The sequence below is a fragment of the Bombina bombina genome, chromosome 3, assembly GCF_027579735.1.
Source record: "Bombina bombina isolate aBomBom1 chromosome 3, aBomBom1.pri, whole genome shotgun sequence".
Lineage (NCBI taxonomy): Eukaryota > Metazoa > Chordata > Amphibia > Anura > Bombinatoridae > Bombina > Bombina bombina.
This window is the reverse complement of record NC_069501.1, coordinates 685493774-685516915: the sequence shown is the minus strand read 5'-3', so window position 1 is coordinate 685516915 and position 23142 is coordinate 685493774. Positions and strand designations below refer to the sequence as shown.

The 23142-nt window shown below is 38.1% G+C and overlaps 1 protein-coding gene across 1 annotated transcript in view; it reads right to left on the bottom strand.

Moving 5' to 3' along the window:
* LOC128653901 (S-adenosyl-L-methionine-dependent tRNA 4-demethylwyosine synthase TYW1) overlaps window positions 1-23142 on the bottom strand; it is an 824555-nt gene that overhangs the window by 493590 nt on the left and 307823 nt on the right. Inside the window, exons 9-10 of the mRNA XM_053707460.1 lie at window positions 4472-4524; window positions 3963-4081 (exon numbers count right to left, since the gene is read on the bottom strand). Of these exons, the coding sequence (XP_053563435.1) occupies window positions 3963-4081; window positions 4472-4524 (172 nt within the window). The remainder of the gene's footprint in view (window positions 1-3962; window positions 4082-4471; window positions 4525-23142) is intronic.

Genomic DNA, 23142 nt, shown 5'->3' with positions numbered 1-23142 from the left:
AAACAGGCACTGCATAGTATTTATCCAATTTACACAATTTCTCTGGGACTACAATGGCGTCACAGTCATTCAGAGTTGCTAAAACCTCCCTGAGCAACACGCGGAGGTGTTCAAGCTTAAATTTAAATGTAGACATATCAGAATCAGGTTGAAGTGTCTTCCCTGAATCAGAAAAATCACCCACAGATAGAAGCTCTCCTGCTTCGGCTTCTGCACATTGTGAGGGTATATCAGAAATAGCTACTAAAGCGTCAGAGAGCTCTGTATTTGTTCTAGCCCCAGAGCTGTCTCGCTTTCCTTGTAACCCTGGCAGTTTGGACAATACCTCTGTAAGGGTATGATTCATAACTGCCGCCATGTCTTGTAAAGTATACGCAATGGGCGCGCTAGATGCACTTGGCGTCCCTTGAGTGGGAGTTATAGGCTCTGACACGTGGGGAGAGTTAGTCGGCATAACTTCCCCCTTGTCAATTTCCTCTGGTGATAAATCTTTTAAAGCCAGAATATGGTCTTTAAAATTTATAGTAAGATCAGAGCATTTGGTACACATTCTAAGAGGGGGTTCCACAATGGCTTCTAAACATAATGAACAAGGAGTTTCCTCTATGTCAGACATGTTTAACAGACTAGTAATGAGACCAGCAATCTTGGAAAACACTTTAATAAATGTGAAAAAGCAGAATATAAAAAAACGGTACTGTGCCTTTAAAGGAAAAAAACAAACACATAAACTGCAAAACAGTGAAAAAAAGCAGTAAACTCTACGAAATGTTTACAGTGTGTATAATAGACTAAAATAGCATTGCACCCACTTGCAAATGGATGATTAACCCCTCAGGCTCAAAAACGAAGCAGAAAAACGGTAAAACCGTTAAACAGTCACAAGCAAACTGCCACAGCTCTACTGTGGCTCCTACCTGCCCATAAAACGACTTTTGTAGGCACAAAAACCCTTTACAGAGGTCCAATATGTCAGGGGACTCCTTCAGGGAAGCTGGATGTCTCAGAATGTAAAAACTACTGCGCAATTAGAGCGCAAAAATAGGCCCCTCCCACCATGCACTCAAAGTGAAAGGGCCATAAATAACTACTCCTAGGAGAAATCTAGTCAGCCATGTGGAAAACTATGCCCCAAATAAAGATTTATCACCCTCAGTAAAAAACGTTTTTTATATATCATGCAAACGTTTTACATACTAAGTAATAAGAGCAAGTAACATGAATATTACCCTTTACTGCAAGCATGATCCCAGTCGTTTGTTAAATCACTGTAATCAGGCTTACCTTAAATATATCAGGCACTGTCAGCATTTTCTAGACCTTATCTCTCTAGAAAATTCTGCAGTTAATTCTGCAGGCCATTCCCCCAGCTGAAGTTTTCCCATACTCTTCAGTTATGTGTGAGAACAGCAGTGGACCTTAGTTACAACCTGCTAAGATCATCAAAAACCTCAGGCAAAACTCTTCTTCTAATTTCTGCCTGAGGTAAAAACAGTACAACGCCGGTACCGTTTAAAATAAACTTTTGATTGAAGATAAACTACACTAATTCACCACATATCTCTTGATACTTCCTTTCCTGTAGAGAGCTGCAAGAGAATGACTGGGAGTGGCAGTTAGGGGAGGAGCTATATAGACAGCTCTGCTGTGGGTGTCCTCTTGCAGATTCCTGTTGGGAAGGAGAATATCCCACAAGTAATGGATGAATCCGTGGACTGGATACACCTTACAAGAGAAATTATATTATAAAGGTGTAATATAAACCTACAAATACTTTCAGCACCTGGTTGCCCCCTTCAAATCCTTTATATGTTATTTTCTTCAAAGAAGGCTTTGGACAATACTGACAAACCATTTGTATTATCTAAACCATTACTGTAAATAAAAGTGTGTTCTTCGTGGATCAACTTTGCACACACTCAGTAATGCTTCTGTCATTCTTTTTGGAGCAACTCGGCTTGAAGTGTGCTCTTATTCACACTAAAAGTCCCAAGTGCCCAGTATCTTCTGGGACATTACTCTCAATGTCCCAAATTCCTCCTAGCAAATACCATTTGCTAAAGGACCATTGTATACAGTTCAATTGCATAATCAACAACTATGTAGTGAAAAATAAATCTGAAATGTCTTTCATTTGCCAGCCCCCTGTTATCATGTGAATCCCAGACTTCTATACAATACACTGACATCTTGCACATGCTCAGTAGGAGCTGGCACCTCAGAAAGAGGATTAGAAGGGGCACACAATTGTAGAAAACAGAACCAATTCACTCATATTATAACATTTTGCGCAATCTGAATCATTGAAGAAAATCTGTTTTACTTTAATGTCCCTTTGCAGTTGGAGCTCACAGGAATTTATGTGCAAACCCTTTCTAATTTACTTCTATTATCAAGTTGTCTCTTGGTATCTTGATAAAATAATAATAATAATAATAATAATAATACAGGAGCGTGCACGTGTTTGTAGCACTATATGGCAGCAGTTTTGCAAGAATGTTATTCATTTGCAAGAGCACTAGATAATAGCACTAGTTCCTGCCATAGATCTCTCCAGACACATACATGGGTATCTTTTCAACAAACAATACCATATGAAAAAAAGATTATTTAATAATAGAGGTAAAATGGAAACTTTTTTTACATTTCTATGGTCTGTCTGAAATGACAAAAGATTTTTTTGGGATTTCATAAGAAAAAAAAAAGGATTTATTTTTTAGCACCATATTTTGAACACAACCTGAACGTTCATCTGCCCACATTAAAGTGTCAGTAAACCTAAAAAATAATGTTATATAATTCTGCACATAGTGCAGAATTATGTAACATTATATTAGTGCTATCGTTATAAAACCTAATATTCCTTTTTAATTTTTTTAAAATATGACAGTTTTTCAGACTCGCTCTCTGTGCTCTTCTGAGCGGGTCTGTTTTTATTACACAGCGCATCGGGCCAGCTGTATAGTCACAGCCCGGCCGACAGCGCCATTATACACAGTGCAGCTCGCTCCTGCTGTCAGACAGAGCAGGAGCGAGCTGCACTTAGTGTTATGGCGCGGTCGGGCCGGGCTTCGACTATACAGCTGGCCCGATGCGCTGTGTAATAAAAACAGACCCGCTCAGAAGAGCGGGTCTGAAAAACTGTCATATTTTAAAAAAATTAAAAAGGAATATTAGGTTTTATAACGATAGCACTAATATAATGTTACATAATTCTGCACTATGTGCAGAATTATATAACATTATTTTTTAGGTTTACTGACACTTTAAGGCAAACTCCATAGGCAAGTCCGACTCTAAAACTTTTTAATAAGTGATGCGTTTATAAATCAGTTACTTTGTGCGTAAAATAAACACTCTCTGAAGATCCACGTATAAAATGAGAAGATGGCATGTAATGCTTACATCTCAATGATCAGAAGTTTGTGAGCGGACGATCAGGTTACCTGACTATCGTATACTCAAGAGGAAAGCACATACTTAAAGGGATAGTCAAGTCCAAAAAAAACACTTTCATGATTTAAATAGGGAATGTAATTTTAAACAACTTTCCAATTTACTTTTATCACCAATTTTGCTTTGTTCTCGTAGTATTCTTAGTTGAAAGCTAAACCTAGGAGGTTCATATGCTAATTTCTTAGACCTTGAAGACTGGCTCTAATACAAATGCATTTTGACCACTAGAGGGCATTAGTTCATGTGTTTCGTATAGATAACATTGAGCTCATGCACGTGAAGTTACCCTGGAGTGAGCACTGATTGGCAACAATGCAAGGCTTTCAAAAGAACTAAAATAAGGGGGCAGTTTGCAGAGGATCTATAACCGTGTTGGTTATGCAAAACTGGGGAATGGGTTATAAAGGGATTATCTTTCTTTTTAAACACCACAAATTCTGGTGTTGACTGTCCCTTTAATAAATGAAAAGTGTTTGTTATATAACAAGTAGTATTTCTTGCCGTACCTCCAGCAGAAAACACACTTGTTTGCACAAGCCAGACTTGGTGTAGTTTCCATGCAGCGATGACTCTCAATGCCATAGAATGTATGCTTATAGCAGCCTCCTCTTCCACGTAACATTGACTGAAAAAGAGAACAGAGTAAGTAGAAAGCTTGAGTGAGAAATACAGTTTTGAATACAAATCGTTGCTTCATTTGTAACCACTTTATAACCAGATAGTAGAATATATTTTCAAAAACATGATTCTTTTTTTCAAATCTCAAAATTACAATTCAATATTTGGCCAATGTTTTATTTGAAAAAGATCAAACTTTATTCTCATTTGCAGATAGTGTCTACTCCCTCACTTGTATTGGTTCAAAGGTCTGACTAAGGCCTAGTTACATACACATACATACATACTGCCTGTCTGGGAAAATCTGCAGAAATATAGTATTTATGGTATACACAAAGAATATACATTAGTAGAAAATGCACTAATTAAAGTTTGCACACAAAAAAATACATCATACCTTGGTCCATCTGCAAAGTTTGACCCCTGAATGGCTTCCAATCAGTTTGTAGCCTAAAAAAAATGGAACAGATGGATGAGTAACATATTGCAAATTTGATAACTACCTGACAAGCAGCAATGGCTGGAGAAAAATGTTAGATAACTATCTAATTAGATATTGCAGCTTTGAGTTGAAGGTACAGTATACACTCATTTTCATGTAACTGCATGTAATAGACACCAATATAAAGAATAAGATGCACAGATACGGATATAAAAATCCAGTATAAAACTGTTTAAAAACTTACTTAGAAGCTCTCAGTTTAGCTTTGTTGAAAAGGTAGCTTGGAATGCCCACTGCAAGTGGGAAATAAGACACTCCCCCCCCACCCCTTCTTTTGCATATGAAAAGACCCTTTACACAAACAGGAGCAAGCTGGAGTAGGTAGCTGACGGTATTCTCATAAAACTTTGGGGCTTGGTTAGGAGTCTGAAAATCAGAGCAATGTTATTTAAAAATAAGCAAAACTATACATTTTATTAAAAAAAAACAAAAAAAAACAACCTTTAAAGGCTATATAAATAGATCATCTACAAAACATTTATGCAAAAGAAAAAGAAAAGGATTGTTTGGTACTTTATAGTTATTTTAATGTGGAAATTACATTTCCATAAAACAAGCATGCAATATGTTGTTGATTGTTTTCGCAATCTTTAAAATACCTTAAAACAGTCAAATATCAAACACAGAATTACACAAAACATGATTTCATCTAAAGGGGTACATTATTATCCTTAGTTTATAAAGCACCAACATAGTATGTAACACTGTGACAACATGTATAACAACGTAATATTTCTACAAACACATTTATACTATAGATAAAACGTGGGCACTTGCAAAGTTACCAATCATAAACACCATTTTACAGAAGGGTGTTCAACAGGCCACATAAGATAATGTCATGCTTATGAATGTTTCATATGTTATTATATGGAAATAAAGTGGATCTTTCATTCAGTTGTCCCAGGGGTTCTTCTATATGGTCAACAGAAAAGGTTGGCAAGTGAACTTGCATTGTAAAGGAATATCTTTTAAAACCTCAATATTAAAAAAAAAAAAAAAATGAAAGCCCTGGATTGGCCACCATGAAGCTTCTGGGGGGGAAAAAAGTCTGCAAGGCAGTCAATTGGACTTCACAATATATATTTACAAATATCAGCTAAATGTGCTTGCATCTTCATAAACCACATTTGAATAAAGGTCTTGAAGACACCTATTCCTCTAATCTATTTTGGATCCACCCTTGCCTTATTATGTATAGCTTTAGTATATATCAACCAGTTATGAATAGGACGCTGCAACAGTTTGAGGGAAAACTAGAAATACACTTTCTGATAAATCCAATTCATAGTCAAATGAAGGCCCACACAGTCGCACAAACTTGTTGTGTGCAATTCACGCTTGGTCTATTTCCCAGAGCCATGATCACAGGCACATCTCTTTTTCCCCTCACGCTTCAACAGCTACAAATGAAGTACTGTAGACTGGTGTGTATTGGAAGGCAAAGTACTCAAAGTTTCTGGAAAGTTTCTAACTACTCCAAGAAGATACAAGACTATAAACCACTGGTTTTCAAACCTGTCCTCAAGTCTCCTCAACAGGCCAGGTTTTCAAGATTACCTTGAATGAGAGCAGGTAAAATAACCATTATTATTTCAACTGTACTCCAGTTCAGATATCTTCAAAATGTGGCCTGTTAGGGAGGCCTGAATTAAAGCATGAAAACCAGTGCTATAAACCCACCAGTCCTGAAGGACCATTGTAGTGAAAAATATACACATTAATTTGTTACGTCATGACATTTTATCACTATTGATCCTGCAAATCTATGTTAACCCCCCAAATGGGTTAAACACATAGGTAAAGTACAGCTTGAGAATTGCTGGTCCCTAGAGGAAACTGCAGCGCTAGTTGCACAACTGGGTCTAACAAATGAGATCATGTAAATGTTTCACTGTAATAGTCCTTTAACGCTACAAGAAAAAAACTGAAATGAAGTTTAGCAGCTGATCACAGTCTGGTGTAAAACTAAACTTTTAAGAGAGATGTTTTTAATAAAGATGAATTTGGAATACATGCATTTGTAGTTTTGTAATTTTATTAGTTTATGCTGTGGTTGCTGGGTTGTGTATGGGTTAGGTTTGCTATATTATTTTAATATGAAACACAGAAAAAAATGTACAAGGCATTTAAAAAAACCTTTGAAATCACAGTCCCTCTAAGCAAACTAAGTTAATCATCCACAGAATATATTTTGCTCCACTTGTATAAACAATTTGTCATTCAATAAAGTTTGCTTCACCTCTAGATAGTAGTTCTATCCAGAAACCTGCCAGGACTATAGTTCTCTGTAACCCTTGCTATGTCAATTACTGGCTGCAGAAACCCTGTGCATCAGTCCACAAGTTAATTGAAAAGATTCCTAGTCCACTCATCATAAGTCAAGCTCTACAACATCTTATTAATATTAGATAGTGATTTGCATTGGCTAAGCCTTAAGGTATTGGCTTTGTTTTCCATAAAATAAAATAAAAAATTAAAAAGCACAGTCCAAAATACAAAATAATTTTTTTCAACTTTTACAGGTAAAACCTATTGCATACATTTATTCTTGTGCAAGTTAATCATGACCTTTGTCCATTAACAAAAACATCTTCAGAGCTGCCAAGTCTGTTGTATTTTTTTAGTAAGCTATCAAACTTGGAATATTGATCCATGAGTTGCTTCAGAGTGAAATAAATAAGATGCCACTGGCAGCAGCAATTAACAAGGACCGCTCTGATTTAGATCTCCATATTAAAGTGTGCTTGGGAAATAGTTTAATCAGAGACTGATCCACAGAGTGCTTAAAAGGGAAAGTATACTGTAAAATAGTCTTTACCTTAACGAGTTTCCTATTACTTGTTATTTAAGCTGCAGAGTATAAAATCTCAACTTAAGCTTTATTTTTGCATTTCAAATAGTTTGTTTTGTTCTTTGAAACCACAGATTTCATCCTTGCTTGTGGGATATCTCCTCTTGCTGACCAAAAGGCGATATCCCACAAGTAAGGATGAAATCCGTGGACTCGTGTCTTTTAAAAAGAAAAACATAGTGTCGGGTCCTGTGGACTCTCACCGCATGAAAAATGAATTTATCAGGTAAGCATAAATTATGTTTTCTTTCATACAGGTGGTGAGAGTCCACAATCTATTACTCCTGGGAACTATTACACAAGCTGTGGAGCCAACAAATGAGACAAAGGGTGGGATTTAAAAACAGAATGTATGCTTACCTGATAAATTACTTTCTCTTGTGGTGTATCCAGTCCACGGATTCATCCTTAACTTGTGGGATATTCTCCTTCCTAACAGGAAGTGGCAAAGAGAGCACACAGCAGAGCTGTCCATATAGCTCCCCCTCAAGCTCCACCCCCGTCATTCGACCGAAGGTTAGGAAGAAAAAGGAGAAACCATAGGGTGCAGTGGTGACTGTAGTTTAGACTAAAAATCTACCTGACTAATAGCCAGGGCGGGCCGTGGACTGGATACACCACAAGAGAAAGTAATTTATCAGGTAAGCATAAATTCTGTTTTCTCTTGTAAGGTGTATCCAGTCCACGGATTCATCCTTTACTTGTGGGATACCAATACCAAAGATTTAGGACACGGATGAAGGGAGGGAACAGGATAGGTACCTTAAACGGAAGGCACCACTGCTTGTAAAACCTTTCTCCCAAAAATAGCTTCCGAAGAAGCAAAAGTATAGAATTTGTAAAATTTGGAAAAAGTATGCAGCGAAGACCAAGTCGCTGCGTTACAAATCTGTTCAACAGAAGCCTCATTTTTAAAAGCCCATGTGGAAGCCACTGCTCTGGTAGAATGAGCAGTAATTGTTTCAGGAGGCTGCTGGCCAGCAGTCTCATAGGCCAGACTGATGATGCTTTTCAGCCAAAAGGAAAGAGAGGTAGCAGTCGCCTTCTGACCTCTCCTCTTACCAGAATAGATGACAAACAATGAAGTTGTTTGTCTGAAATCCTTAGTTGCTTGTAAATAGAACTTTAAAGCACGAACCACATCAAGATTGTGTAACAGACGTTCCTTCTTCGAAGCAGGATTAGGACACAGAGAAGGAACAACAATTTAATGGTTAATATTCTTATTAGACACAACCTTAGGAAGAAAACCGGGTTTGGTACGCAAAACTACCTTATCTGCGTGGAACACCAAGTAAGGTGAGTCACACTGTAAAGCAGATAACTCTGAAACTCTTCGAGCAGAAGAGATAGCTACCAAAAACAAAACTTTTAAAGATAAAAGTTTAATATCTATGGAATGTAAAGGTTCAAACGGAACCCCTTGCAGAACTGAAAGAACTAAATTCAGACTCCATGGCGGAGCCACAGGTCTATAAACAGGCTTGATTCTGACTAAAACCTGACTAAACGCTTGAACGTCTGGTACCTCTGCCAGACGTTTGTGTAAAAGAATAGACAAAGCAGATATCTGTCCTTTTAAGGAACTAGCTGATAATCCTTTCTCCAATCCTTCTCGGAGAAAGGACAATATCCTGGGAATCCTAATCTTACTCCATGAGTAACCCTTGGATTCTCACCAAACAAAGATATTTTCGCCAAATCTTATGGTAGATTTTCCTGGTGACAGGCTTTCTAGCCTGAATCAGGGTATCGATAACCGACTCAGAGAAACCACGCTTAGATAGAATTAGGCTTTCAATCTCCAAGAAGTCAGACGCAGAGAAATTAGATTTGGATGTTTGAAAGGACCTTGAAGTAGAAGGTCCTGCCTCATTGGCAGAGTCCATGGTGGAACAGATGACATGTCCATTAGGTCTGCATACCAAGTCCTGTGTAGCCACGCAGGTGCTATTAGAATCACTGACGCCCTCTCCTGCTTGATTCTGGCAACCAGACGAGGAAGGAGAGGAAACGGTGGAAACACATAGGCCAGATTGAAGGACCAAGGCGCTGCTAGAGCATCTATCAACACCGCCTGGGGATCCCGGGACCTGGACCCATAAAGAGGAAGTTTGGCTTTCTGACGGGACGCCATCAGATCCAATTCTGGAGTGCCCCATAGCTGAGTCAGCTGGGCAAATGCCTCCGGGTGGAGTTCCCACTCCCCCAGATGAAAAGTCTGACGACTTAGAAAATCCGCTTCCCAGTTGTCTACTCCTGGGATGTGAATTGCTGAGAGGTGGCAAGAGTGATCCTCAGCCCACCTGATTATTTTGGTTACTTCCATCATTGCTAGGAGACACCTTGTTCCCCCTTGATGGTTGATGTAAGCTACAGTCGTGATGTTGTCCGACTGAAATCTGATGAATTTGGCCGCAGCTAGCCGAGGCCATGCCTGAAGAGCGTTGAATATCGCCCTCAGTTCCAGAATGTTTATTGGGAGAAGAGCTTCTTCCCGAGACCATAAGCCCTGAGCTTTCAGGGAGTCCCAGACAGCACCCCAGCCCAACAGACTGGCGTCGGTCGTTACGATGATCCACTCTGGTCTGCGGAAACACATTCCCTGAGACAGGTGATCCTGAGACAACCACCAGAGAAGAGAATCTCTGGTCCCCTGGTACAACTGTATTTGAGGAGACAAACCTGCATAATCCCCATTCCACTGTTTGAGCATGCATAGTTGCAGTGGTCTGAGGTGTATCCGTGCAAAAGGGACTATGTCCATTGCCGCTACCATTAGTCCGATTGTCTCCATGCTACAGACGGCCGAGGAATGGAATGAAGAGCTCGGCAAGTAGTTAAGAGTTTTATCGTCTAGGTAAGGCGCCACTGCTATGCCCCGCAGTCTTAGAACCGCCAGAAGGGACCCTAGCACATTTGTGAAATTTCTGGGAGCAGTGGCCAACCCGAAAGGAAAAGCCACGAACTGATAATGCATGTCCAGAAAGGCGAACCTGAGAAACTGGCGATGATCTTTGTGGATAGGAATGTGCAGATACGCATCCTTTAGATCCACGGTAGTCATAAATTGACCCTCCTGGATCATTGGTAAGATTGTCCGAATGGTCTCCATCTTGAATGATGGGACTCTGAGGAATTTGTTTAGAATTTTGAGATCCAGGATTGGTCTGAAAGTTCCTTCTTTTTTGGGAACCACTAACAGGTTTGAGTAAAAACCCAGCCCTTGTTCCACAATTGGAACTGGGTGGATCACTCCTATTGTATGTAGGTCTTCTACGCAGCGTAAGAACGCCTCTTTCTTTGTCTGGTCTGTAGACAGACGAGAAATGTGGAACCTTCCCCTTGGAGGGGAGTCCTTGAATTCTAGAAGATATCCCTGGGATACAATCTCAAAGGCCCAAGGATCGTGTACGTCTCTTGCCCAGGCCTGAGCGAAGAGAGAGAGAGTCTGCCCCCCACTAGATCCGGTCCCGGATCGGGGGCTACCCCTTCATGCTGTCTTGGAGGCAGCTGCAGGCTTCTTGGCCTGTTTACCCTTGTTCCAGCCTTGGTAAGGTTTCCAGGCTGCCCTGGGTTGTGAAGTGTTACCCTCTTGCTTTGCAGCAGGGGAGGATGAAGCGAGACCGCTCCTGAAATTTCAAAAGGAACGAAAATTATTTTGTTTGTTCTTTGTCTTAAAGGACTTGTCCTGAGGAAGAGCATGGCCTTTTCCCCCAGTGATTTCTGAGATAATCTCTTTCAATTCAGGCCCGAAAAGGGTCTTTCCTTTGAAAGGGATGTTCAGTAGTTTGGATTTTGACGACACATCGGCCGACCAGGACTTTAGCCATAGCGCCCTGTGCGCCAGAATGGCGAAACCTGAATTCTTTGCCGCTAACTTAGATAGTTGGAAAGCGGCATCTGTGATAAAATAATTAGCCAGCTTAAGAGCCTTAATTCTGTCCATAATGTCCTCATATGAGGTCTCCGTCTGGAGCGCATCTTCCAGCGCCTCGAACCAGAAAGCAGCTGCAGTAGTTACAGGAACAATGCACGCTATAGGTTGGAGAAGAAAACCTTGATGAACAAAAATTTTCTTAAGTAAACCCTCTAATTTTTTATCCATAGGGTCTTTAAAAGCACAACTGTCCTCAATTGGTATGGTTGTGCGTTTAGCAAGTGAAGAAACAGCCCCCTCCACCTTAGGGACTGTCTGCCACGTGTCCCGCATGGTGTCAGATATGGGGAACATTTTCTTAAAAACAGGAGGGGGAACAAACGGAATACCTGGTTTATCCCACTCCCTAGTTACTATATCCGCAATCCTCTTAGGGACCGGGAACACATCAGTGTAAACAGGAACTTCTAGGTACTTGTCCATTTTACACAATTTCTCTGGAACCACCAAAGGGTCACAGTCATCCAGAGTAACTAATACCTCCCTGAGCAATAAGCGGAGGTGTTCTAGTTTAAATTTAAAAGCCAACGTATCCGAGTCTGAGGAGCAACCTTTCCCGAATCGGAAATTTCTCCCTCAGGCAGCACATCCCTCGCCCCCATTTCAGAGCGTTGTGAGTGTATATCGGATATGGCTACTAAAGCGTCAGAATGCTCATAATCTGTTCTTAAAACAGAGCTATCACGCTTTGCAGGTAACACGGGCAGCTTAGATAAAAATACTGAGAGGGTATTATCCATAACCGCCGCCAAGTCTTGTAAGGTAAAAGAGTTAGACGCGCTAGAGGTGCTAGGCTTCGCTTGAGCGGGCGTAACTGGTTGTGACACTTGGGGAGAGGTCAACGGGCTAACCTCATTACCATCTGTCTGAGAATCATCTTGGGCCACATTTTTAAGTGCAACAATATGGTCTTTAAAGTGTATAGACATATCAGTACAAGTGGGACACATTTTGAGAGGGGGTTCCACCATGGCTTCTAAACACATTGAACAAGGATTTTCCTTGGTGTCAGACATGTTTAACAGACTAGTAGTAAGACAAACAGGCTTAGAAATCACTTCAATTAAGCAAAAACCCACTTTGCAAAAAACGTTACTGTGCCTTTAAGAGATAAAAAAGGCACACAATTTTCCAAAACAGTGAAAAATGCACCAAACTTTTTGAAATTTTCACAGTATGTACCTAAAACATTGGTAAGATTGAACAACTAGCAAGAAAAACATAATTTATGTAAGAACTTACCTGATAAATTCATTTCTTTCATATTAGCAAGAGTCCATGAGCTAGTGACGTATGGGATATACATTCCTACCAGGAGGGGCAAAGTTTCCCAAACCTTAAAATGCCTATAAATACACCCCTCACCACACCCACAATTCAGTTTAACGAATAGCCAAGAAGTGGGGTGATAAGAAGGAGCGAAAGCATCAAAAAATAAGGAATTGGAATAATTGTGCTTTATACAAAAAATCATAACCACCACAAAAAGGGTGGGCCTCATGGACTCTTGCTAATATGAAAGAAATTAATTTATCAGGTAAGTTCTTATATAAATTATGTTTTCTTTCATGTAATTAGCAAGAGTCCATGAGCTAGTGACGTATGGGATAGTAGATACCCAAGATGTGGAACTTCCACGCAAGAGTCACTAGAGAGGGAGGGAAAAATAAAGACAGCCAATTCCGCTGAAAAATAAATCCACTACCCAAATCAAAAAAGTTTCAATTTTTATAATGAAAAAAACTGAAATTATAAGCAGAAAAAAACTGAAATTATAAGCAGAAGAATCAAACTGAAACAGCTGCCTAAAGTACCATTCTACCAAAACTGCTTCTAAAGAAGAGAAAACATCAAAAATGGTAGAATTTAGTAAAAATATGTAAAGAAGACCAAGTCATTGCTTTGCAAATCTGATCAACAGAAGCCTCATTCTTAAAAGCCCAGGAAGTAGAAACTTACCTAGTAGAATGAGCCGTAATCCACTGAGGCGGGAATCAACCCGACTCTGAATAAGCATGATGAATCAAAAGCTTTAACCAAGATGCCAAAGAAATGGCAGAAGCCTTCTGACCTTCCTAAAACCAGAAAAGATAACAAATAGACTAGAAGTCTGTGTGAAATCTGAATAGCTTCAACATAGGATTTCAAAACTCTTACCATATCCAAAGAATGTAAGAATCTTACCAAAGAAGTATTAGGAAAAGACAATAATTCCTCCCTAATGTTGTTAGAAATCACAACTTCAGGTAAGAATTGAAATGAGGATAGCAAAAACCACCTTATCCTGATGAAAAAAATCAGAAAAAGGAGACTCACAAGAAAGAACAGATAATTAAAAAAACTGTTCTAACTGAAGAGATGTCTAAAAAGAACAATACTTTCCAAAAAAGTAAATGGTGTCCAGAGAAAGCATATGCTCAAAATAGAAGAACCTGTAAAGCCTTCAGAACCAAATTAAAACTCCAAGGAGGAGAAATTGGCTAAATGACAGGTTTGATAAGAACCAAAGCCTGAACAAAATAATGAATAACAGGAAGGAACACTGCCTTATCCTGATGAAAAATCAGAAAAGGAGATCCACAAGAAAGAGCAGAAAACTCAGAAACTCTTCTAACAGAAGAGATAGCCAAAAGGAACAATACTTTCCAAGAAAGTAATTTAATGTCCAGAGAACGCAAAGGTTCAAACGGAGGAGCCTGTAAAGCCCTCAGTACCAAATTGAGACTCCAAGGAGGAGAGATTGACTTAATGACAGGCTTGATACAAACCAAAACCTGTACAAACCAATGAATATCAGAATGAATAGCAATCTTTCTGTGAAAAAGAACAGAAAGAGTAGAGATTTGTCCTTTCAAAGAACTAGCAGACAAAACCTTATCTAAACCAACCTGAAAAATTGAAAAATTCTAGGAATTCTAAAAGAATGCCAAAAGAATTTATGAGGACACCAAGAAATGTAAGTCTTCCACACTCGATAATAAATCTTTCTAGAGACAGATTTACAAACCTGTAACATAGTATTAATCACCGAGTCAGAGAAACCTCTATGACTAAGAATCAAACGTTCAATCTCCATACCTTCAAATTGAATGATTTGAGATCCTAATGGAAAAAATGGGCCTTGAGATAGGTCTGGTCATAACGGAAGTGTCCAAGGTTGGCAACTGGCCATCCAAATGAGATCCGCATACCAAAACCTGTGAGGCCATGCTGGAACCACCAGCAGTACAAACAAACGCTCCATTAGAATTTTGGAAGAACTAGAGGCGGAAGATATAGGCAGAATGATAATTCCAAGGAAGTGTCAATGCATACACTACTTCCGCCTGAGGATCCCCGGACCTGAAATAGGCCCCTGGGAAGTTCCTTGTTAAGACGAGATGCCAACAGATCTATTTCTGGAAGCCCTCACATCTGAAAAATTGAAAAACATATCTGGGTAAAGAGACCATTCTCCCGGATGTAAAGTTTGATTAACAGAGATAATCCGATTCCCAAATGTCTTTACCTGGGAAAAGGACCACAGAATTTAGATAGGAGCTGGATTTGGCCCAAGCAAATATCCGAGATACTTTGTCACAGTCTAAGGACTGATAGTCCCACCCTGATGATTGACATACACCACAGATGTGATATTGTCTGAAAAAAACAATAAACGTCTCATCTTCAAAAGAAACCAACTGAAGAACTCTGGGATTGCACGGAGTTCCAAAATATCAAATGGTAATCTCGCCTCCTGAGATTCCCAAACCCCTTGTGCTGACAGAGAACCTCAGACAGCCTCCCAACCTAAAAGACTCGCATCTGTAGAGCTCATGGTCCAGGTTGAAAGAATCAAAGAGACCTGTAGAACTAAATGATTGTGATCTTAACCACCGAATCAAAGATAGATAAACATAGAATTCGAAGATTTAAAAAGTGAAATCCTAGAATCCCTGCACCATTATTCAGTATAAAAAACTGGAAAGGTTTTCTATGAAAATGAGCAAAGTGAATTGAATCCAATGCTGCAGCCATTAGACCTAAATTTCCATGCATATATAGCAACTGAAGGAAATAATAGAGACTGAAGGTACTGACAGACGGAACCCAATAAAAAAGTCACTTGTCTGTTAGAGACAAAGACAGTGACACAATCTATCTGGAAACCTAAAAAAGGTGACCCTTGTGTGAGGAATCAAGAGCTTTTGATAAAAAGATCCTCTAACCATGTCTTGAAAAAACAAAGTTGAATCATATGAGATTCCGTAGTCTCAGAAAATAAAAATAATCTGAATGAAAACAGAAAATGAAGATATGCATCTATTGTATCTAATGAAAACAAATAATGCTATCACTGACCAAAAAAAGGCAGAATAGACCATATAAAATACCAATCTAAAAGATGGTACATTTATATAATAAAAAGATTTTCTATCTTTGGAACAATGAATAGTTTTGAATAAAACCCCAAAACCCAGTTCCTAAAAAAGGAACTGTAATAAATACCCCAGAAGATTCCAGATCTGAGCAGCGCTTGAGCCCCAACAGGTGATCAGCCGCACTTCAACATTACCCAAAATATATAAGACTGAAACACATTAAGGAAAGTGTTAGCCTTACTGGAATATCTAGAATATAATAGAGAGAAAAAGACTTCTCATAGACGGTTTTACTCAAAATTTTATTCTGTACCCAAAAATCTAAGAAATTTGGACCGAATAGAACCAAAACACTTCCAAATAAAAACATGTTACTTGAGTAAGAATTTAGAATTTGGTTCCTTAGTAAGAACAAACTAAAATAAGCTTAAAGTTTTAGTCTTAGAACTCAATCTTGAAGCCCAGAGTAACAGTTAAGCATTGAATCCAATATGAACCAAATAATTGATTATTCTTGGAAAAAAAGAAATAAGGATTTTTTAGAAATCACAAAATTCTTCTAGCTAAAAACAGCTAAAGATATAGATTAAACCTCATTTGTGAAAATATTCAATAAAATGAAATTATTAGCATGTTAATCCAATTAAAGGACCAGTCAACACACCAGACTTGCAAAAACAAATGCAAGACAACAAGACAAATGCAACAGCACCCAGTCTGAACCTCAAATGAGCAGAAGACTTTGTCCCTTAACAATGCTAAATAAAACATAATCCAAATAAATCACAGGTCCAAGAAAAGTACCTGAAAATAAATAATTTTCCATAAATAAGATACAACCATCTAAAAGGAAAATAAATACTATTTTGCTATAGAAACAATGGCATATTTTAGCAGGAGTAGAGATAGCCCCATTAAATTTGGAGAACCCTCAAAATTGAAAATAACTGCCGGCAAAGAATATAAATTTAAAACCTTTGACGAAGGAAGAAAATGCTCAGCCTATTCCATTCCCTAGTATGAAGAAATGGAAAAAAAACTCTGAAAACACAGAAGATAAAATAAGCAGAAATAAAATGTTAGCTAGTTTTGGAAAAGAACTATTTACCTCAATATCCAAAATAATCAACACCTTTTCAACAAAAAACAAATGTACTCTAATAAAAAATAAAAAAGTAGATTTGTTAGTGTCAATATCTGATGAGGAAAATTCTTAAAGAGAAAAATCATCATCAGAGAAGGATAATTCAGTATGTTGTTGGTCATTTGAAACTTCATCAAAAAGAAGTTTGAAAAAGACCTAAAAATTTCAATACAAGGCCCAAAGTCAGACAAAGCCTTTAACATAGAATCAGAAAAACATTCTCACAAATTTTCTAAGTATATCTTGTACATAAGATGTAAAAAGAATAGCAATACATAAAGCATAAATACTAATGGATTCTGCATGTAAAAGTTTATCATGATAACTTATTACAAACCATAGCTAAAGATAAACATTCATAACATTTAAAATAAATGAACTTAGCTTTGGTAGGACTTATCTCAGTCAACCGGAATCCCTCAATATGTTCTGATCCAGGAACAGTCTATGGAAAATCTTGCAATATGTAATAAAAAAAACAACATATAAAGCAAAATTATCAAATTTCTTAAATGACAGTTTCAGGAATGGGAAAAAAAAAATGCAAAACAAACAAGCCTCTAGCAACCAGAAGCAACAAAAAAGTGAGACTTAAATAATGTGAGAAAAAATGGAACAAGAATGACGCCTACATTTTTGGCGCCAAGTATGAAGCCCACATTATTGGCGCCAAGTACAACGCCCATATTTTTTGGCGCCAAGTATGACGCCACATCCTCTGACGCCGAAAAACGACGCCCACATTTTTGGGCGCAAAAAAAACGTCTAAACACACATTAGTCAAAAAATTGACGTAACGAACAACTTCCGGTGACAACTACGGCGCCAGAAATGACAAAATTTTGCGCCAAAAAAGTTCGCGCCAAGAATGACGCAATAAATTGAAGCATTTTCTGCCCCCGCGAGCCTAACAGCCCGCAGGGAAAAAAGTCAATTGAAAATTTTCAAGGTAAGAAAAAAATATTTATTCATATGCATTATCCCAAATAATGAAACTGACAGTCTGAATGAAGGAATACTGATTATCCTGAATCATGGCAAATATAAGTTTAAAGACATATATTTAGAACTTTACATATAAAGTGCCCAACCATAGCTTAGAGTGTCACAAAAATAAGACTTGCTTAACCCAGGACACTCATCTACATATAGTAGATAGCCAAACCAGTACTGAAACGAGAATCAGTAGAGGTAATGGTATATAAGAGTATATCGTCGATCTGAAAAGGGAGGTAAGAGATGAATCTCTATGACCGATAACAGAGAACCTATGAAATAGATCCCGTAGAAGGAGACCATTGAATTCAAATAGGCAATACTCTCTTCACATCCCTCTGACATTCACTGCACTCTGAGAGGAAAACCGGGCTCCAGCCTGCTGCGAAGCGCATATCAACGTAGAATCTAGCACAAACTTACTTCACCACCTCCCTGGGAGGCAAAGTTTGTAAAACTGAATTGTGGGTGTGGTGAGGGGTGTATTTATAGGCATTTTAAGGTTTGGGAAACTTTGCCCCTCCTGGTAGGAATGTATATCCCATACGTCACTAGCTCATGGACTCTTGCGAATTACATGAAAGAAAACGATTAACCCCTTAATGCCCAAACCGGATCAATAGTAAGCTAACAGACCGGTTAAAACAACTTTAGCACCTTGCCACAGCTCTGCTGTGGCCCTATCTTCCCTTAGGAGTCAGATTTATGGGGAAAAAGCTTCTTATGGGTCCTCAAACTGTAGCAGGAGCCTCCATGTGAAAACAGCCTGAAGATCTAGTCAATCTAACTGCGCATCTGAGGCGCGAAATTAGGCCCCTCCCACCTTACTCCGGTGCTGTGAGGCCTAAGGAAACACTCCTAAGAGTTATAATATTAGCCATGTGGGTAACAACCCCTGAAAGAAACCCAAAGGGACCTTCAAAGTGTCTCAAAAAACGATATTTATTAGTAAAAACCGTTTGCCATAAAAAAGTGTCAACTTGCCATAAAATAGTGTCAACCAGCATAAATTAGCCCTGTTATGTAAGCTTGTAATTCCATACTTAGTCGCTGAATAAAGCTTACCCTTCCCTCATGGGGATCTTATCAGTCCTTTTCTAGCATTATCACAGTCTTATCTAGAAATAAATGACTGAACATACCTTATTGCAGCCTAACCTGCAAACCGTTCCCCCCAACTGAAGTTTTCTTGTACTCCTCAGTCCTGTGTGGGAACAGCAGTGGATTTTAGTTACAACATGCTAAAATCATCTTCCTCTCTGCAGAAATCTTCATCTCTTTTCTGCTGGAGAGTAAATAGTACACACCGGTACCATTTAAAATAACAAACTTTTGCTTGTAGAAGAAAAACTACAAATCTAACACCACATTCACTTTACCCTTCCGAGAGGGACCCTATTGCTTAGAGCCGGCAAAGAGAATGACTGGGGGGTGGAGCTAGAGGGGGAGCTATATGGACAGCTCTGCTGTGTGCTCTCTTTGCCACTTCCTGTTAGGAAGGAGAATATCCCACAAGTAAAGGATGAATCCGTGGACTGGATACACCTTACAAGAGAAAACATTTTTTCACTGAAAAACTAAAGCCACAACCAACGGACACTAATCTACCAGTAAACAAGTAGAAAGCCATACCAATACTGAAACATATAAGCAGAGGTTATGGAATAGGATAACTAAGTCCAAAAGAGCTTGGTTAAAGAAAGTTGTGTACACCTTTAAATTTTAAAGAATATAGCTAAATTGAGTGATCGTTAAAAATAAAATATAACCTTTATTTAAAAGAAAATGTGGTGATAATCATTCCAATTCATACACACAATTGCCATTCGAACCACATTTAAAAACACATTGTCCCAGCCTTGGTAGAATAATCTGGCATGGTAGTAATATAATGCGAGTCAGATCAGTTACATTAGTGAATCAAATAAGTATGCTAGCGACTAAACTTGTTCAATCCAGGAGCTGGATTTACTTTTATCTGTCTGTTAACATCAATCTGCTGCTATAATGAGGTTCTTTGGCAGTTAGACAAGCAATTTATATCATGGAGATAAACTCCATTGAAGGCTTCCATGACGCCTGTTTCTCTAACAGTCCATACAAATTTTTTTTATATATATATATATATATATATATATATATATATATATATATATATATATATATATATATATATATATATATATAATTGTTTACAATCATAACAGTACTTATATACTTGTGAAAATAAAAATAAAAAAAGAGCCAACCACAGCCCATATACATCCCTTTGACAAACACTGTATTTGGAGGGGAAAACAGGCCTCAATATAGACTGAAACCCCTCTCTCTGTAGAATCAAAAGCACATCTTCATTCTTCAATCACCTCAATCAGAAGCAAAGACAAGACTAAGGTACCTGTGAAGTGGTTTCATAGAGCTCTTGAGGTTAGGGGATCTTTGCCTGTTCCTAGTGGTAGGGAAACAATATTTATGCTTACCTGATAAATTATTTTCTTTCCTGGCATGGAGAATCTGCGATTCCATTCAATTACTGTTGGGAATTCAACTCCTGGACACCAGGCGGAGGCAAGGACACCCCAGCAAAACTTAAGTATCCCTCCCACTTCCCAAACTCCCCAGCCATTCAGTTGAGGGAATAAGGAAAGAGAAAGAGGAACACTAGAGCTATAGAGGTGTCTGAAGATTATAAAAATAAATACTGCCTTCAAAATTATATAAGGATGGGTCGTGGACTCTCCATGCCAGGAAATAAAATAATTTATCAGGTTAGCATAAATTTTGTTTTCTTTCCAATGTCATGGAGATTCCACAATTCCATTGAATTACTGTTGGGAAACCAAATATATCCAACACACGAAAATGTCAGCACTCAGGGATAAATGCACGTCACCAACAGGACCTCTGCTCACAGGTCCAATGCAATAACAAAAAACAGTCAGGGAGGTGACAGCAAACATCTAATATTTATTAGATAAGACAGAAAATGGGCCGGGATGTTATCCCTTATTCATGCCATGGGAAACCAAACACCCAAGCCAGAGAGGACACAAAGGGAGGGAGAACTAAAGAAAGGTGGACCTAAACTGAAGGCACCACCGCTTGAAGCACCTTTCTACAAATATAAAATTTGTAAAATTTTGAAAAGGTATGCATAGAGGACCAAGTAGCCGCCTCACAGATTTGTTCCATAGAAGCTTTGTTCTTAATAGCCCAGGAAGAAAAAACGGAATGGGTAGAGTGAGCCATAATCCTCTCAGGAGGCTGATGTCCAGCTTCCTCATAAGCCAAACGAATGACACTCAACCAAAAAGAGTAGTTGCAGTGGCCTTTTGACCCCTGCACCAACCGGATTACACCACAAACAGGGAAGAAGATTGTCTAAAATCCTTGGTAGCCTGGAGATAGAACCATATCCAGGTTTTGCAACAAACGTTCCTTCTGAGAAGAAGGAATTGGACAAAAGGAAGGAACTACAATCTCCTGATTAATATTCTTAAGTAACCCTTCCTTCAGAGCACTATCTTCACTTCCTCCTTGTTACAGAGGCAAAGAATGACTGGAGAGTGTGGGAAGTGCGAGGGAAACTTAAGCTTTCCTAGGGTGTCTTTGCCTCCTCTTGGTGGCCAAGAGTTGAATTCCCAACAGTAATTGAATGGAATTGTGGACTCTCCATGCCATTAGAAATAAAAAGTAATTCCCAGGAGTAATGGATCATGAACTATCACCACCAGTATGAAAGAATTTAACATTTTATTGCTTATCTATTCTACCTACTACCGGGAGTATAATTTATTCTACTCGGTATGTTTAAAAGTTCTTTCACCTATACTTAAGTATAAAAACTTTCAGTATGGGTAGGGATACCACAGGCAAAGACAACTATTTAGTATGGTGAAATAAAGTAAAAGGAGCTTTTTTTAAACATTTTAATACATTCCAGCAGGTAAAATGAATCATTAGAAACAAATTAAAGTGGAAAAAAATGTAGGGGAAACTGTCCCTTTAATTATTATCATTCAGTGATAACATTGTCCTCAATTAACCAAAAACCTAGACCGATCTTAACTAGACTAAGTTTTATATATTTGACTGAACCCTTGATAACAAATTCCAATATATTTGAAGCAAGTGTATAAGATATTAACATTTTCAATACAGAATAGTTAATAATAATAATAATAATATTATTGGTTATTTGTAGAGCGCCAACAGATTCCGCAGCACTAATAGAATTGTTACATTTTAGGCTAAAAGTTATCAAGTTAATATCAAACTTGGTAAAATACAAGATTTTAGGGCAAACAGACAAATACAATTTTATACTATGACGTTAAAAGTAGTAATATGGTAAAAATTCAAAATATGGAAAAATATCAGGAAGAAGCTATTATTTTTTTAATGGGTTCATCAAAAAGTATTCAATGACATATCGGAAAGTTTACAAAACCTTAGGAGGAACAATTATGTAGAGATCATTATAAATTGAGTTATTCCTTATTTTGGGAGTATTTTATAAAAAAAAAAAAAAAAAAACTTAATTGTACAAAATTCCCCTTGAGTAACTGAGCAGCTGTGTCGGATGAGTGTGATGGATGATGGATAATTAAAATCACATAAGAATGTGTTTTCAGTAGGAAACAAACAAGAATCATATCTAGAGAGAGTATAAGGTTTGATTAAACTATTATACAACGTTGGTGTATTTAAGTTAAAGATTTTAAGGTGCAAATTCAATGATCAGATAGTGCTTTAGTCTAGTAAATATGTTCTAAATGGTAGAAAGGTTTATAGAAAGGCAGTGAAACATTTTACAATTTGCAAAACAAAAAAAAACACACTATATGTGAGAAAACAAATAACCAACATCTTGAACTATCGAACAACTAATAAAACAAAGCAATACCCATTTCAGGGCCAGATTACAAGTGGAGTCCTAAATATCGCTTGCGTTCCCCTGAGTAATACCAGTGCAGGCTAATGTACGCTGGTATTACAAGTTGATCGCAATGCAAACTGGAGCTCGCATTGGCATTGCTATGAAGCATTGCTCTCACGAGAGAGAGAGCGCTTTTGAAATCAGAACCTTGCGCAGCGATAGCAGAAAATTTAAATACATATTTATATGATTATACACATATTAACACATAAATATATATGTATATAAACACATATAAACACATACATATATGTATATAAGCATATACATATATATTTACTGGGAATACACAGTTCCCATAGACCGCAATGTAAAGGCACTTTTCAATGACT